General features: G+C 37.8%; 1 protein-coding gene across 4 annotated transcripts in view; it reads left to right on the top strand.

Moving 5' to 3' along the window:
• Positions 1-15,677, top strand: part of Tcf12 (transcription factor 12) — a 281,258-nt gene that overhangs the window by 92,353 nt on the left and 173,228 nt on the right. For 3 of the 4 annotated variants that reach the window (XM_069995334.1, XM_069995336.1, XM_069995335.1), the window contains exon 4: positions 130-203. In XM_069995334.1, coding sequence (XP_069851435.1) covers positions 130-203 — 74 coding nt within the window. Of the gene's footprint in view, positions 1-127; positions 204-8,374; positions 8,437-15,677 lie in introns of those variants that run through there. The other variant, XM_069995337.1, reaches the window with a different exon arrangement.

Raw genomic sequence — 15,677 nt, 5'->3', positions numbered from 1 at the left:
AGGCAACTGATAGTCCTGCAAAGATGCACATGTGATCTTCTGAATTGTGTATTCTCTGTTGTACTTATTCAAAAGCATACACCAAAACATCTTGAGAAGATTTACACCATCATTGTCTTCTTTTCTTAGGTATAGATGAACGTGGAGGTACCACATCTTGGGGAACAAGTGGTCAACCAAGCCCCTCCTATGATTCATCTAGAGTAAGTTTCCTTTCAACCCTTAATTAGAATTGTAAAGATAATTTGCCTTATTATGTACCTCCTTTCACTCTATATTTGAAGAGAAATGAAAAGTAACAGATTTCTATGGGAATATGATAAACCACCCTTTACATTCATAGTAGATTTAATTCTTGTACTCTTGTATAAACGATTGTACATTCGCAATTTATTATGTTTCCAATATTTAAAGGAAAAAATTGTTGGTATTACTTTTGCACCTGGACTTGCTAAAGCACTTCTCTAAAACTGGAAGGATCAGTGTTCCTCACCACATAGACTATGGACTGCTCTTCATGCTTACATAGTTATGTTTCTCCATGAGTTGTCCATTTGCTTTGAGAGATGGCATTGTCTTTCAGTGAACCTGTCAGCCTCTCCTCTCCTAGTTGTGCCTCAGTAGACTAACAGATATGTATATTAGGATCTCTATAGTCACATCTCTTGAAAGCATGTCAAGCATGATAGACATGGAAGATGATATTCCTTGGTTCACAGTTAATAGAAAATAATAGTAACTTAATGTTTTACACACGGAGAGATCTAAAGGTATGCTCCTTTTACTGTAAAAAAAAATAAATTTGCTGGGTGCTGCTGGCTTATACCTATAATTCTAGCTACTCAAGGGGCTGAGATCTGAGGCTCGCCATTCAGGGCCAACCTGGGCAGGAAACTCTGAGATTCTTATCTCCATTTAACCACCAGAAAACCAGAAGTGGCGCTGTGGCTCAGAGTGGTAGAGCATGAGCCTTGAGCACAAAAGCTCAGGAATGGCACCCAAGCCCTGAGTTCAGGCTCCATGAACAACAAAACAAAACAAAACAAAAACTTCCCACCCAGGTGCCAGTGGTTTAGGCTTATAATCCTAGCCACTCAGGAGGCTGAGATTTGAGGATTGTGTTTGGAAGCCAGCCCACGCAGGAAAGTCTGTGAGACTTATTATCTCCAATTTACTGCCAAAGGATCTGGAAGTGGAACTGTGGCTCAAGTGATATGATAAAAAAGCATAAAAGCTCAGGGACATTGCCCATTGCCGAGGCCCTGAGTACTGGTATCAAAAAACAAATTTCCAAAGACTTGCCCAAAAATGAGACTTGGAAATGGAGTATTATTAAATGAAAGATTTGAGATGAGATAAAACACTTCTAAGACGCATCAGTAAACTGGTTAAGAAATGCTTCTCTGGGCTGGGAAGTTGGCTCAGTGGTAGAGCACTTGTCTTGCATGCCTGAGGCCCTGGGTTCGATTCCTCAGCACCACATAAGCAAAAAGAAAAAAGCTGGAAGTGGCGCTGTGGCTCAAGTGGTAGAGCGCTAGCCTTGAGCTGAAGAGCTGAGGGACAGCGCCCAGGCCAGAGTTCACGCCCCACAACCGGACCCCCCCCCCAAAAAAAAGAAAAGAAATGCTTCTCTAAAAATAATATACTTTAAATTAATAACGAAACATTATTATTAAATTATTATTAACCAGGAGAAGACCCATAAGCATAGAATTTATGGGTGCATAAGCCAAGAAGCACATTGGGATAAGACGTAGAAGGAAACTGAATGTATGATGCAGCTCTTGGTCTCAGTGTGGATTTATTATACTCTTTTGCATTGAAAAATGCTATCTATATATCATAGTACTTCTTAAAAGAAGAGATTTACCTGTGGTAGTAGGCTATAACCTGTGTTTATTTTAATTACGTTAGGAAAGAATGAGATAGAATCTGGAATTTTAAAAAAATTAGAGGAACTGGGCCCTGGGTGGCTTATGCCTGTAATCCTTGCTATTTAGGAGGCTGAGCTCTGAGGATCACAGTTTGAAGCCAGCCTGGGCAGAAAAGTCCATGAGACTCTTCTCTGTAATAAACTACTTAGAAAAAGCCAGAAGTGATGTTGTGGCTAGCCTTGAGCACAAAGAGGCTCAGGGACAGTGCCCAGGCCTTGAGTTCAAGCCTCAGGACTGTGGGGCCCCCCTCCCCAAATATTAGAAGCAAATTATAGCTAGTTAATATGGAGTTTTGTGTTTTTCTTTGTGAATCAGTGGCCAAGAGAACTACGTGTTAAAGAGCTTTGTGCTTTAGATTTTGGTGTCAGTTCTGGAGATACTATTTTATCTTTGGCATAGTTGATGTCCAACATTATACCTTTAAAATAGTTTCTGAGTCTTTGAGGAATGCTGTGAATAAGAATAAGAGAGAAGGGCTGGGAAGGTGGCTCAGTTGTAGAGTGCTTGCCTTGCATGCATGAGGCCCTGAGTTCGATTCCTCAGCACCACATAAGCAGAAAAAGCTGGAAGTGGCGCTGTGGCTCAAGTGGTAGAGTGCTAACCTTGAGCTGAAGAGCTGAGGGACAGTACCCAGGACCAGAGTTCAGGCCCCACAACCAACAAAAAAAGAAAAAGAGAGGTTTTCTGTTTAGATTCTGGAAGTAGCAGCTTTATGTCTAAGGAATTAACAATATACTGTTTATTAATATTATAGTATTCTGTTGCACTGGCTTGAGTTCTGTGCTGTAATAACGTGTGCTTTCTTAAAAGTGCATTACGTGCTGCCTTTGTAGTTTATATTTATTTCCCTTTAATTTGTTTTTTTCCTACCCAAGTACTATGTGGGATTTTAGGAAAAAAGAGCATAGTAATAATGTACATCAACACATGCAATTCATGATCTTGAAATTAAGTTTGCCTCCAGATGGTATCCAAAGAAAATTTGGCTTTTCTTGCTGCTATTTGATCCATAGGTCTGATGTGTCATGTGTCTTTTACTCTTAGTTTATTGTTTTGAGTGTAGATTATATAATGAAAAGTTACATTGGTTCTGTAGTAAATTTGTTTTCTAATTTAAAAATTCGCCAGCTGGCTGAATCTCTGGATTCTCTCAGCTTCCTCCTTCCTGTCCATTGAGAGTTTCAATAGAGTGAGGATTAAGTGCTATCTTTCCTCAGTTTTCTTTCCATTGAAATCTCTCTTCCCTTAATTTCTCTCTTGTATCCTTGTCAAAATTGGAATCTAAGATGGGTTAGTGAACAATCTAAGAAATTACTTTGCTGCTGGGAAGGTGGCTCAGTGGTAGAGTGCTTGCCTTGCATGCCTGAGGCCCTGGGTTCAATTCCTCAGCACCACCTAAGAAAAAAGAAAAAAGCCGGAAGTGGCGCTGTGGCTCAAGTGGTAGAGTGCTAGCCTTGAGCTGCATAGCTGAGGGACAGCGCCCAGGCCCAGGCCCCACGACCGGACCCCCACTCCCAAAAAAAAAGAAAAGAAAAAAAAAAGAAATTACTTTGCTGTTTGAGGCTTAAAAATTTTTTTTTAAACTAAAAATCTGGATCCAGTTTCAAAAAGTTTTTCCTTTTAATCCCTTTCACCCAGAAAGACATTTGTGGTTACCTTCAAATCCTCCATTCTAGGAAGATTATTAATTTCTTAAGGTTTTATCTCTAAAGACTACATACCATCTTAGCCATTTTTCATAATTATAAGCATATATGATTGTTATTAATAAGAACATCATTTGAAGCCAGGCACTAGTGGTCACACCTATAATCCTAGCTACTTAGGAGGCTGAGGGAGGATTGAGGTTTCAAGCCAGCCCAAGCAGGAAAGTCTACTAGACTCTTATCTCCAATAAACTTCTCAAAAAAAGCTAGAAGTAGAACTGGGGCTTGAGTGGTAGAGTGCTGGATTTGAGCAAAAAGAAGCTCAGGGACAGTGCCCAGGCCCTGAGTTTAAGCACCAGGACTGGGACACACAGAAAAATATTTTTTTGTCTTGGACGGGACACACACACACACACACACACACACACACACACACACACGTATACATACATATAAATGTATATATACATATATGGATATATATATATGTATATACACACATGTATATATTGAAATGTGCTGCACTTTATGTATAACAGATGAGAATTATTTGCTGATTTGAACTTTTTTTTCTTTTAGAATTATAAAGAGGGGCTGGGAAGGTGGCTCAGTGGTAGAGCGCTTGCCTTGCATACATGAGGCCCTGGGTTTGATTCCTCAGCACCACATAAACAGAAAAAGCCAGAAGTGGTGCTATGGCTTAAGTAGTAGAGCACAAGCCTTGAGCTGAAGAGCTAAGGGACAGTGCCCAGGCCCAGAGTTCAGGGCTCCCCCTCCCCCCCATGCATAACTATAAGGAATATAAGTAAAATCAATTTCCCTTCCCTTTTATTTATCTACTTTTTTATTATTTTATTTTGTTCTTGTGATAACAAGTTTCTTCTTGCCAAATGTTGATATAAAAGCTTTTTGTCTTTTTTCATAATATAGTGCTTTATATATAATGGGTGTATTTGCTAAATACTAATTGAGAAATAATCATTAGACTTATTAGGCTGGTTTTATAGGTTGAGGGAGGAACGAATTTTGATGTAAGATTATGAGCCTTGAAGTAACTGGTGGTACTATTAATGTAATAAGACTTCTGTGCTTACAAATTTATTCTGATTGATGAGGATTCTACTTAGAGAGCGACATTTTATTTAATATTATAGGCTTTGGGCCAGGAGTGGTGGTGCACAGCTGTAATCTCAGCTACTTGGGTGGTGGAGATAAAGGGATAAAGAAACAAGAAGAACTAGAGGTGTGGTTCAAGTACTAACTGGATTACAAAGCTAGAGGACCTGAATTAAACCCCCAGTACTGAAAAGAAAGTGAAGAAAGGTGATGGGCCTTGGAAACCTTCAGTGTGATGTCATTTACTTCACGTGTTTGAGTTTCTGGGTTCTTGTCTCTAAGATTATGGTAATTTTTTCACATAACATTTTGAGTTTTAATAAAGATAGACTATAACAATATTTATGAAGTGTGTAATTTATTAATACACCAAATGAAACTATCTCCACCTAGCTAATAATATCCATTTTGATGGTTGTATTTTCTGACTTACAAATTCTTTTGCTGAGATGTTGTCTGATCATTTGAGTCTTGTGGATATTTCGTGTGTGTGTGCGCGTGTTCCCTTGCCCTCTTGACCTGTGTTACCCAGCCTAGGCCAAACTCTAAAATGAAACATCTGAGGTTTACATCTGAGATAGGGGTTCACAGAAATAAGAGAAGTTTTCCTGTTGACACTTGTTTTGTAAAGACGTTTTTCACTCCTTTATTTAAAAGGTAAAATTGAGTTTGTTAGTAGGAAACCCGTCAGCAGGAATTACTTTTAGAAGTACCATCAGTGACCACAGTTGGCATTTTAACCATGAGCAGTTTTCAAGTTATATGTGACTGTTGTGTTGGTACTTTAGAAATAACCAGCCTTCACTTGTAGTTTGGGTACTGTCACAAAATTTTCAAAGCTGAGAGGTATGTTAGTTACCATTTACATCAAGTCCCTTTATTTTATAGGTGAGGAAGAAGAGACTGAAGCTTTTGAGATTTGGCCAGGTTCTGTTTTGTATTATCTGAATAAAGAAACACATGAGATTTGGCTAGTCTATAGGACTAATTAATCACTTACTGGCCTAGAACTCAAATGCTGTGAATCTTATGATAGTATGTTTTCATCCCCTTAGTATTTCCCAACTCAAAGAACTGCCCTAAATTTTTCTGTCATATTCAGGAGGATTGGGAGACTAGAAAACAAGAGGATGTGCAGCTAATGAATGAGGATGGTGCGAGATTGTAGAAAAATTTCCCTAGCTCTGCAGCGTATTATGAAAACGAATAGAGCAAAATTTGAAGGGTCAGTGTTAAATCAGTTTGGCTGATTGATGGGCTGGCAGTGTCTAGTTTTGGCATTTCTAGTTCTTTATTTGTGATCCCAAGCAAGATAATTCTTCTTCTTCTTCTTTTTTTTTTTTTTTTTTGTCGTGGGGCTTGAACTCTGGGCTTGGACGAAGATAATTCTTATCTCAAAGTTTTCTTCCATGGATAGGAATGAAGTAAGTGCTAAGAATGACTTCACTAGAGTTGCAAACCTAAGTCTATTAGTGGAGATGAGACTTCTTTGGCTGCCTGTGACTCAGCACAAAGTAATTTCAGGGACTTTTTACTAAGAGAAAGGAGCAGATCTGTTTTGTGGTTTTTCCTTGTAATACTTGCTAAGACTTCTGCTACCCGTAGCAGAAGTCTGCTACCTTAGGGATCATTTCAGGGAACATTTGTCAGAGACACATGTCAACAGCAAGCTGACACATCAGATCCTAGAGAAAGTGAAAATATGAGGGCACAAAGATTTTGAAGTTGCTCTAGGCTTCTGAATTTTATACACAAAGCCACAGCAGAGCACTTAGGATAAGGGAAATGAAAATAAAGTTCACCAATAGTGAGAATATAGTTTTCAGTCTGTGGAGACTAAAATTAGTCTATAAGTTTATGTAGATGAGATTCACACCATTTCTTTTGTGATTCTTGGACCATTTCTGCCAGATGAGGCCAAAGAGAACTTTAATTTTGCTTAGTGCTGTCTGTATTCATAGTGGGTATTCAGTATCTTTTCATTCATGTGGACAAGCTTGGCTAAGAGCCACTTCATTTGTAGGTAGGAGTTTGATAAGGGATAAGAAAGCCTTGGTACCTGTCATGTCCTATCTATACAAACTCCAAAGAGGTCATTCTGACCTTAGGAAGAGTTATACTGACTAGGGTTTTAGAAGGTTGATTTACATTTGACAGCAGAATGGGAATCCCTAGAATAGTTAGGGTTCTTTCCCTTTGGGAACAGATTAGCACACAATCACCATTTCTAGTTAGTTTCCCTGCTTCTAAACAAGCAGGGATTGAGAGATTGGTAAATGCATTTAGTTCCTGAAATGTCAAAAGGTAAATTAGTGTGTACTTTTAGTTGATAACATATGTTTAAAAATACATATGTGTATTATTTTAGTTATAATTAAAGATAGCAATATAGAAGCTATAAATTAGGTACCTCATAATTACCAAAATAATATAATTGGTTACTTAAGGGGAGGGAGAGATTGCTTTCAGTGATCAGAAAAGAGTTAATAGAGGAAGAAGTGTTTGAATAATAATAGAACAATGAGCAAAGACCTTGTTATGATTGGAGTTGAAGTAGGACTGTGGGTGTGGCTTATGTGATGGAGCACAAGCCCCAGTTCTGCCAAAAGAATGACAGTCAGACCGATAGGGAGAGGGAGGGAATGAGAGAGAGAGACAGACAACATGGAAATATGGAATAGTCAGAACATAAGGACAAAGATGCTCCCCAGATTTAAATTCCATAGACAGATCAGAGCCAGGTAACCGTTGTGTTTGAGAAATGCAGTCCATCTTTAGGAAATAAAGAGCCAATTAAAAAGAGATTTATACAGATAATAACAGATTTTAAAACCTTCAAGTTTTTTTTAATAAGGATTAATTTATTGTGTGTATTAAAGATGAGTCCCAAGTAAAAGTGTGGCAAGCAATAAGTTGATCAGCAAAGATTGATTTATAGATCCATTCAAGAAATTACATTTGGGGGCTGGGAAGTTGGCTCAGTGGTAGAGCGCTTGCCTTGCATGCATGAGGCCCTGGGTTGGATTCCTCAGCACCACATAAGCAAAAAGAAAAAAGCCGGAAGTGGCGCTGTGGCTTAAGTGGTAGGGCACTAGCCTTGAGCTGAAGAGCTGAGGGACAGTGCTCAGGCCCAGAGTTCAGGCCCCACAACCGGACCAAAAAAAAAAAAAGAAATTACATTTGGGCAGGGTGATAGCAGCCAGATTGAAGAGTAATGGAAAGAAAAGGAATGTTACAAAGTGGATGGGTGAAGCAACTGACAAAACTTAGGTGACTGGGAAAGATGTGAAATTCAATGGACTCCATCCACAGAATCTTGAACTCCTGAATTAAACTCCCCCGGGGTTTTAGACTGTATGTGACAAGTTAGCTGTGGTTGTGTTAAATAACTACCAGAATATTTGATTTTAACATTTTCCTCTCTACTGGGGAGAAATGGTGTGAGAAGCTAAAGGCAGCTTTTATTTGTTGTTCCTTGTTTGTCAGCATTAGTGTATAATAAAGTTCAGTATTGCTTTTCTTCCTGTAGCATAGATAATTTTCTCTAAATTATTTATTGTTATTCTTTCTATTTTTAAAGGGGAAAGGTTACAGATTTTGTAGTGATTAGGAATTCATATGCACTAATTAGAAAGGACCCACAAATTTTGAATAGTGTTTTATGCCTCTTGATCTCAGGTACAAAACACAAGATGAAGCAGTTAAATAGCAAAGCAAGACAGAAGGGACAGAGAAGTAAAGTAAGTGTTTCTATATATTGCATCTATGTTCCCATTGATCTGTTTTGTTATGTAACTGCTCCTTCAGAATGTTGTAAATGTGGAAAGGGAAAAACCTGCCTGTGAGAAAAGGGTGTATTTTGATTTTAGGTTTAAATAAGCCCTCAGTAGTAAATGTTGTTTGTTAGAAATGTTTGGTATTCAAAACAGTATCTGCATACAAACTAATCTACATATTCTTGGGTAAGAAAAAGTTGGGTTATGATGATAACCCATCACATATGTTGCCAGGAGATACTTAAGGTGAAATAAATCACATACTGGTTGGATTGTCTGTTATCCTGTTTCAAGCCAATCAAGGCTTCTGTTTTTCCTGTTTAGCCATTCTTTCTAGAGACAAACCTGTTGATGTGCTCTACCACAGATACTTTGGGGAAGAACTTTCCTGTCAGTTTCCTGCCCTATTGTGAATTTTTCTTAATTTTATATGCCTGTAACATCTTCATCAGGACTGATTTAGTCTATTTATCTTAGATTTTTTTTGGGGGGGGGGGTCGGTGTTGGGCCCTGGTGCTCAGGAATCGAACCCAGGGCTTCATGCATGCAAGGCAAGCACTCTACCATTGAGCCACCTTCCCAGGCCCATCTTAGACTTTCTTTTGTAATCATTGAGCTCAGTCTTATTTTCTTAGAAGTTTCTTAGTGTTTTCTCAGTATAGAGATTTCTTGTTCATGAGATTAAACTTCTAGGGAATATTCTAACGAAACAAATATTTAGCTTTACTTAGCTTATTTTTATTAATAAATAATTGTAACTAGTGTTTATCATAGTATAGTTCACAAGCTTCACTCTCCAGTGTTACCTGTTTTGACCTACAAATGTAGGTTCTTAGTTTTGGAGGTGAGGAAAATAAGGTTTAGAAAAGACAAATCACCAGAAAACTAAACATCTATGAGTTGTATGTAGGTTGTATGCCTCTAAAATTATTGTCTCTTTCTATTATTGTTTCTTTCTATTATGAGAGACCTTAAACAGTTAGCTATTCCTTATTTGTCCAGACTTGAAGGAAAGATATTCTAAAACATGTCATGAACCCCGGGCCTTGAACTCTGTTTACTTGTGGCTGATAGTCTATCACTTGAACCATGACGCCGGTCTGCAATTTTGTTAGATAATGAGAACTAGAGTCTTTCAGGTGTTTGAACCATGGCTGGCTTCTACTGGAGGTCTTCCATATTTCAGCCCCCTGAGTGGCTAAGATCACAGGCACATGTTCCCAGTGCTTAGATAGATTTTTTTTTTTTTTAATTGTTAGTGCTGTTTCATGCCAGTGCTGGATCCTGAACTCAGGACTTCATGTTCTTGCTTGGCTTTCTCTGCTAGCATTATTTCTTTCAAAAACTTATTTATTTTAAATGTTAAACAAAACCACAACAGAAAAAAGAAAAAAATAAATCCACAAGCTGAAAGCCCAAATCAGCCAGATTTGTGTCCCGTCTTTGCTCTTAGATTTGATGTGGACAAGTTAATTTCTGAGCTTTGACCTAAAAAATATGTGAGGATTAAGTGGACAAGTTTTTTTTTTTAATATGTAGCACATACCTACAATTTATAAGTGTTGTTCCTAGTTTTACATCTTGGCCCATGCAAAGTTACATGTCCATTGTGATATAAAACCATGTTAGGAATTTTATAAGTTTTGAATGCTCCTTGGAGAGACAGCTGTTTTGAATTCTTGGAACATGTCCCAAACAAGTTGACGAACTGTTACAGTTTTTAAATGCCCAATAAGTCCTGTGCATCAGAAAAACTAGATTTTGTTTATGTACATAAAAGCTATGGGGAAAGTTTTGCATTGTAGATCTTGGGATTTAAGAGATTTTAGGGGGAAATGGGGCAACTCATGCTTAGAGTCTATATGCTTAGAGTCTATATCCTTAGACTATGACTTACACATTTAAGAAAAGGCGTCAGTTCTTTCAATCTATTTAAAAGGTTTAGTATGTACTCTGAGACCTTACATGAGCTTATGTTCACAAAGGCTTACTTAGCAGCATGTCAGTTTCTCTGGAGATGTGCTTCTGCTGCTATATATTCTTACAGTTTTATGCAGAGAATAGAAGATGAAAATATTTTCTTTCAATATATTAAACTGGTATTTCAGCTTTAAGCCTTAGTTCATTTATCAGTTAAGATAATTATTCTAATGTGGTTTTGTATCATGTATTAGACAGTTTTCTGTAATGGTGATAAAGTACCTGAGAAAGGATGAAAGAAGTTTTTCATCTCATGTTTTTAGGGGGTAGAAACCCATGGACACTTGATTCATTTTTTTTTCCCCGGCCATGTTGAAGCAGTCTTAATGGTAGAGAGCATGTGGTGGAGTGAATCTGCTCCTCCCATGCAGGAGGAAAGATGATATTGTGGGAGGGGAAGGGGCTGGGACAATATATACTCCTCAAGAGCACCCTCCTCCCCATAGGACCTTCAACTCAGTTCTGACTCCCAGGTTTCAATCACCTCCCAATAACCCAGCCAATTACGAACCCATCCTAGTCAGAGCCTTCATATTTCAGAAGCCCCAGTTTTGTGCTTGCTGCTTTGGACACAAAGCCTTCAACACATGTCCCCTTTTGGGGAACATTTTAGATGTAAATGACAACATAACCAACACGGTACTTGGAAGAGACTATACCTTTGAGTTTAGGAAACTATTTTTGTGATGAAGCAATTAAATACCAGCTGTCTTGAACCGAATGCAGTCAAGTCTCATGCTTACTAGGCAAGTGCTTTGCACTTGAACCATACCTCCACTTGCTTTTACTTTATTTTTATTTATTTTAATATATATTTTAATGTATATTTTGTAAAGATATTTTGTACAGAGGGGTTACAGTTACATGAGTAAGGGGATGAGTACATTTCCTATTGAGCATTGTTACCCCCTCCTTTGTTTTTCCCCTACCATCCCTTCCTACCCCTTTACTTTTTTTTTTTCTTTTTTCTTTTTTTTTGATCAGTCGTGGGGCTTGAACTCTGGGCCTGGGCATTGTCCCTGCAATCTTCAGCTCAAGGCAAGCGCTCTACCACTTGAGCTACAGCACTACTTCCGGTTTTCTGGTGGTTTATTGGAGATAAGAGTTTCAGGGACTTTCCTGCCTGGGCTGGCTTTGAACTGAGATCCTCAGATCTCAGCCTCCTGAGTAGCTAGGATTACAGGCATGAGCCACCAGCGCCCGGCCCTTATTTTTTTTTAGGTAGGATTTTGTGCTTTCTTCATGGGGCTGCCCTCAGACCATGATGATGTTGCTTTGTGCTTTCCACATAGCTGGGATTATATTGTGAACCATCTTCAACTTGATTGATGAAATGAGTCTCACTAATTTTTTTGCCAGGACTGGCCTTGAACTGTGATCTTCCTCAGTATCTGGGATTGCAATCATGCATCACCACACTCAGCCAAATTGAAAAAGATTTCAACTGACGTATCAAGGTTCTACAAAGCTTTTGAGGGTTTTGGTTGGGATTGCATCAAGTCTACAGGTTAATTTGAGGGTAATTGACATCTTAGCAATGTGGACTTTTAACCCATATGGCATATCTTGCTATTTTAAGTCTTTAATTTCTCTTAATAATGCTTCATAATTTTTTGTGATCAGGTCTTTCAAACCTTCTGTTCATTTTAATAACCATAATCTTAGATGAAATACTACTGTTAGAAATGTTTTAAAAGTTCATTTTTGGTTTATATCTGATAATAAAAAACTACAGTTGGTCTGTATATTAATCTTGTTATATCAACTTATTTTCATTGTAGTAGGATTTTGGTAAAATCTGAAGGATTTTCTGTTTGGGCAGTATGTATTCATCAATAATGAGAAATGAACTTTCATTTTTAATTTGGGGGTGGTCAGTGCTGGGGCTTGAACTCTAGGCTTGAGTACTGTCCCTGCGCTCTTCAGCTCAAGGCGAGAGCTTTAAGGCTCTAGCCATCTCACTACTTCTGGTTTTCTAGTGGTTTATTGGAGATAAGAGTCTCATGGGGGCTGGGAAGTTGGCTCAGTGGTAGAGCACTTGCCTTGCATGCCTAAGGCCCTGGGTTCGATTCCTCAGCACCACATAAGCAAAGAGAAAAAAACCGGAAGTGGCGTTGTTACTCAAGTGGTAGAGCGCGAGCTAGGAAGGTGGCTCAGTGGTAGAGTGCTTGCCTTGCATGCATGAGTCCCTGGGTTCAATTCCTCAACACCACATAAGCAGAAAAAGCCAGAAGTGGCACTGTGGTTCAAGTGGTAGAGCGCTAGTCTTGATCTGCAGAGCACAAGGACAGCACCCAGGCCCAGAGTTCAGTCCCCATGACCAACAACAAAAAAAAAAGTGGTAGAGCGCTAGCCTTGAGCTGAAGAGCTGAGGGACAGTGCCCAGGCCCAGAGTTCAAGCCCCACGACCAGACCTCCCCCCCACCCCCCCAAAAAAAAAAAAAAAAAAAAAGAGTCTCATGGACTTTCCTGCCCAGGCTGGCTTTGAACCATGATCCTCAGATCTGTCTCCTGTGTAGCTAGGATTACAGGTGTGGGCCACCGGCACCCAGCTTTTATTTTCTTTCTATCTTTTTTGAACTGGCCATAATTTATAATTCAGCATTGAGCAGTTTGGTAAACGTGGGCAGCCCTGCCTTGTCCTTGATCTTGGAGGTAAATATGATGTTACTTGTAGATTTTGTTGGTGTGACTTATTTGAAGAGTTCTCTATATTCCTAATTTATTGATTGTTTACTAAACATAGATGCTGAATTTTATAATTTTTTCTTCATCTGTTGATGATACTGTTTTTTATTTTTAGTGTAAGAGCCATTAATTGGTTGATTGATTTTTAAATTTTAGAGCAACTTTGCATTCCTAGGATAAATACCTTTGTTACTGACCTGTTCATATATTATTGGATTCAGTTTGCTGAAATGTCACAGATATTTATAGTTGGGCAATATTGATCTGTGGGGTTTGTTTTTCCTTCTTTCTTGTACTATTTTAGTCTTTTTCTATATTTGGTATCATAATAATCTTGACCTTAGAAAATCAGCTGAGAATTATAACTTCTTACTCAGCTTTTTGGATGAACTTTTATACAATTGGTATTTGCTCTTAAATATTTAGTCGCATTTACTACTGAAAATATCTAAGTGTTTAGATTTTTTTGGTTGATTTTGAATTAAATTAATGGATAAAAGGCTATTTAAGTCATCTTTTTAAATGACTTACTCCAAAGCAAAAAGCCAGTATATTGTATAGGTGAATGTTGTGTTTGGGTCCTTCAAATTATCTTTTTTAAAAAGCAGAATTAGTTGGGTCAGTTTGTGTTGTATAAGAAATTTAACATTTCATCTAAGTTGAGTTGACTGACATGTTCATAATATTTTGTTACTAAATATTTGCATCATAATGTTATCTCTTTTTATTATCTTTAAGTAGTTATGTGAAGGGCTTTCAATTCAGCTTGTCATTTTATGTGTACAGTGTATTGATCAGTGTTAACCCCATCCATCATTCTGCCCTCTTCCATTTATCCCAGATGCACTTATCCCCTCAGATTTCACAATTCTGTTTTCACATATGTACATCAAGTATAGTTATCTCTTACTGTGTTAAATTAGCACAAACTTACCAGTGTAAAACAGCACATTCATTTATTTCACAGTGTTTGTGGGCAAAGAGTCTGACAGGTTTAACTTGGTTATCTGCTTTGGTATCTCATAAGAGGATACTGGTCAGAGCTAGGGTTTCATTTGAAGGACCAATGGGACAAAAATCTACTGTCAGTCAAATTGATGTAATTGTTGACTAATACTAATGCAGTTCCTTTTGAGTTGCTGAAGACCTCAGTTTCCTGTTGGCTGTCCTCTTACTGTCTTGTACAAGGATGAAAATTTTGCTTCCTTAAGAGATCCTTGGAATTTTGATACCCTTCTTGCTATCCAATTTGTTTCTTATTACAAACTTTCTGCAGATAATTGACTATTGATATTTTAGAACCTATAGCCAGAAATCTGTTCTTTAACATAGTACAGTTAGACAATTACCATACTTGTGTAATTTTAGGGATGGCTTGTTGATTTCTTAGTTTTGTCCTAGCCTCTGAAATGAGGCTACAATATTCAACCAATAAGAGAATCTAGATTCATACAAGGTAGCAAGCAGTCCTAGGAATTGTCTGTTTTTCCATATAGTTAATAGTCTAACCCAGCACTTTACCTAGTATATTCCAGAGAATTTTAGGTGTCTCTTAGATTTTTTTTTTTTTTTTTTTTTTGGGTCCGGTCGTGGGGCCTGAACTCTGGGCCTGGGCGCTGTCCCTTAGCTCTTCAGCTCAAGGCTAGCGCTCTACAACTTGAGCCACAGCTCCACTTCCGGCTTTTTTCTTTTTGCTTATGTGGTACTGAGGAATCGATCCCAGGGCCTTGAGCATGCAAGGCAAGCGCTCTACCAGTGAGCCACCTTCCCAGCCCTCTTAGATATTTTAAGAGTATTCACAAGGTTAACATAGTTTTCACAATACTACTAAAACTTGATTTATGATTTCAGTTTTATTCTTTCCTGACTTGTGAGGCTTTCAGTGGCTACATGATAAATGATGATATCTTTGCTCTGACATCATATGTCAAGAGGTTAAATAAGTGTATTCTTTTATGTTCTTGTGTTTTTTTTCAGGTTAATTTTTCTGACATGATAAATCAATAGCTATAGTTCATATAAACAAATTTCTTGGGTCTCACATTCTTTAAAAGTATAAAGGCTCTTATTAAATGGTAACTGCTCTGTACAACACCCTAATAATAGCAATAAGTTTGTACTTAAGTATAAAGGTTTTCTAAGACCTTGGGAATAGTTGGCTTAGTGAAAATGATTCTCTATTAACGTGTCTATGAATCACATTAACACATTTTTTTGGTGGTGGAGATTTAAAAGAAAAAAGTGACCAGCATGTAAATCTTTACTAATTATGTAGGAAGTTAAATCAGTTTTCTATTATTCTCTGATTTGGTTAAAATTATTTGAATTCTTTAAGATATATTTTTCCTCCATGACATAGAAAAGATATAGAATTAAACATAAAGGTTAAATTAACTGACACATGAAAGACCCTAGCATAGAGCTAGATCATAGCAGGTTCTCAACTAGAATTAGTTGTAATGTTCACAGTGCCACCAGAGGTGTGCTTGTTGACACTTTGGTTTTCTAATTAACAACAGTTTTTTTTTTTTTTTTTT

Source organism: Dipodomys merriami, unplaced genomic scaffold (genome assembly GCF_024711535.1).
Source record: "Dipodomys merriami isolate MVZ:Mamm:240054 unplaced genomic scaffold, mDipMer1.0.p SCAF_48, whole genome shotgun sequence".
Lineage (NCBI taxonomy): Eukaryota > Metazoa > Chordata > Mammalia > Rodentia > Heteromyidae > Dipodomys > Dipodomys merriami.
Note: the sequence above shows the minus strand (reverse complement) of the source record. Positions and strands in the feature narration are given on the sequence as shown.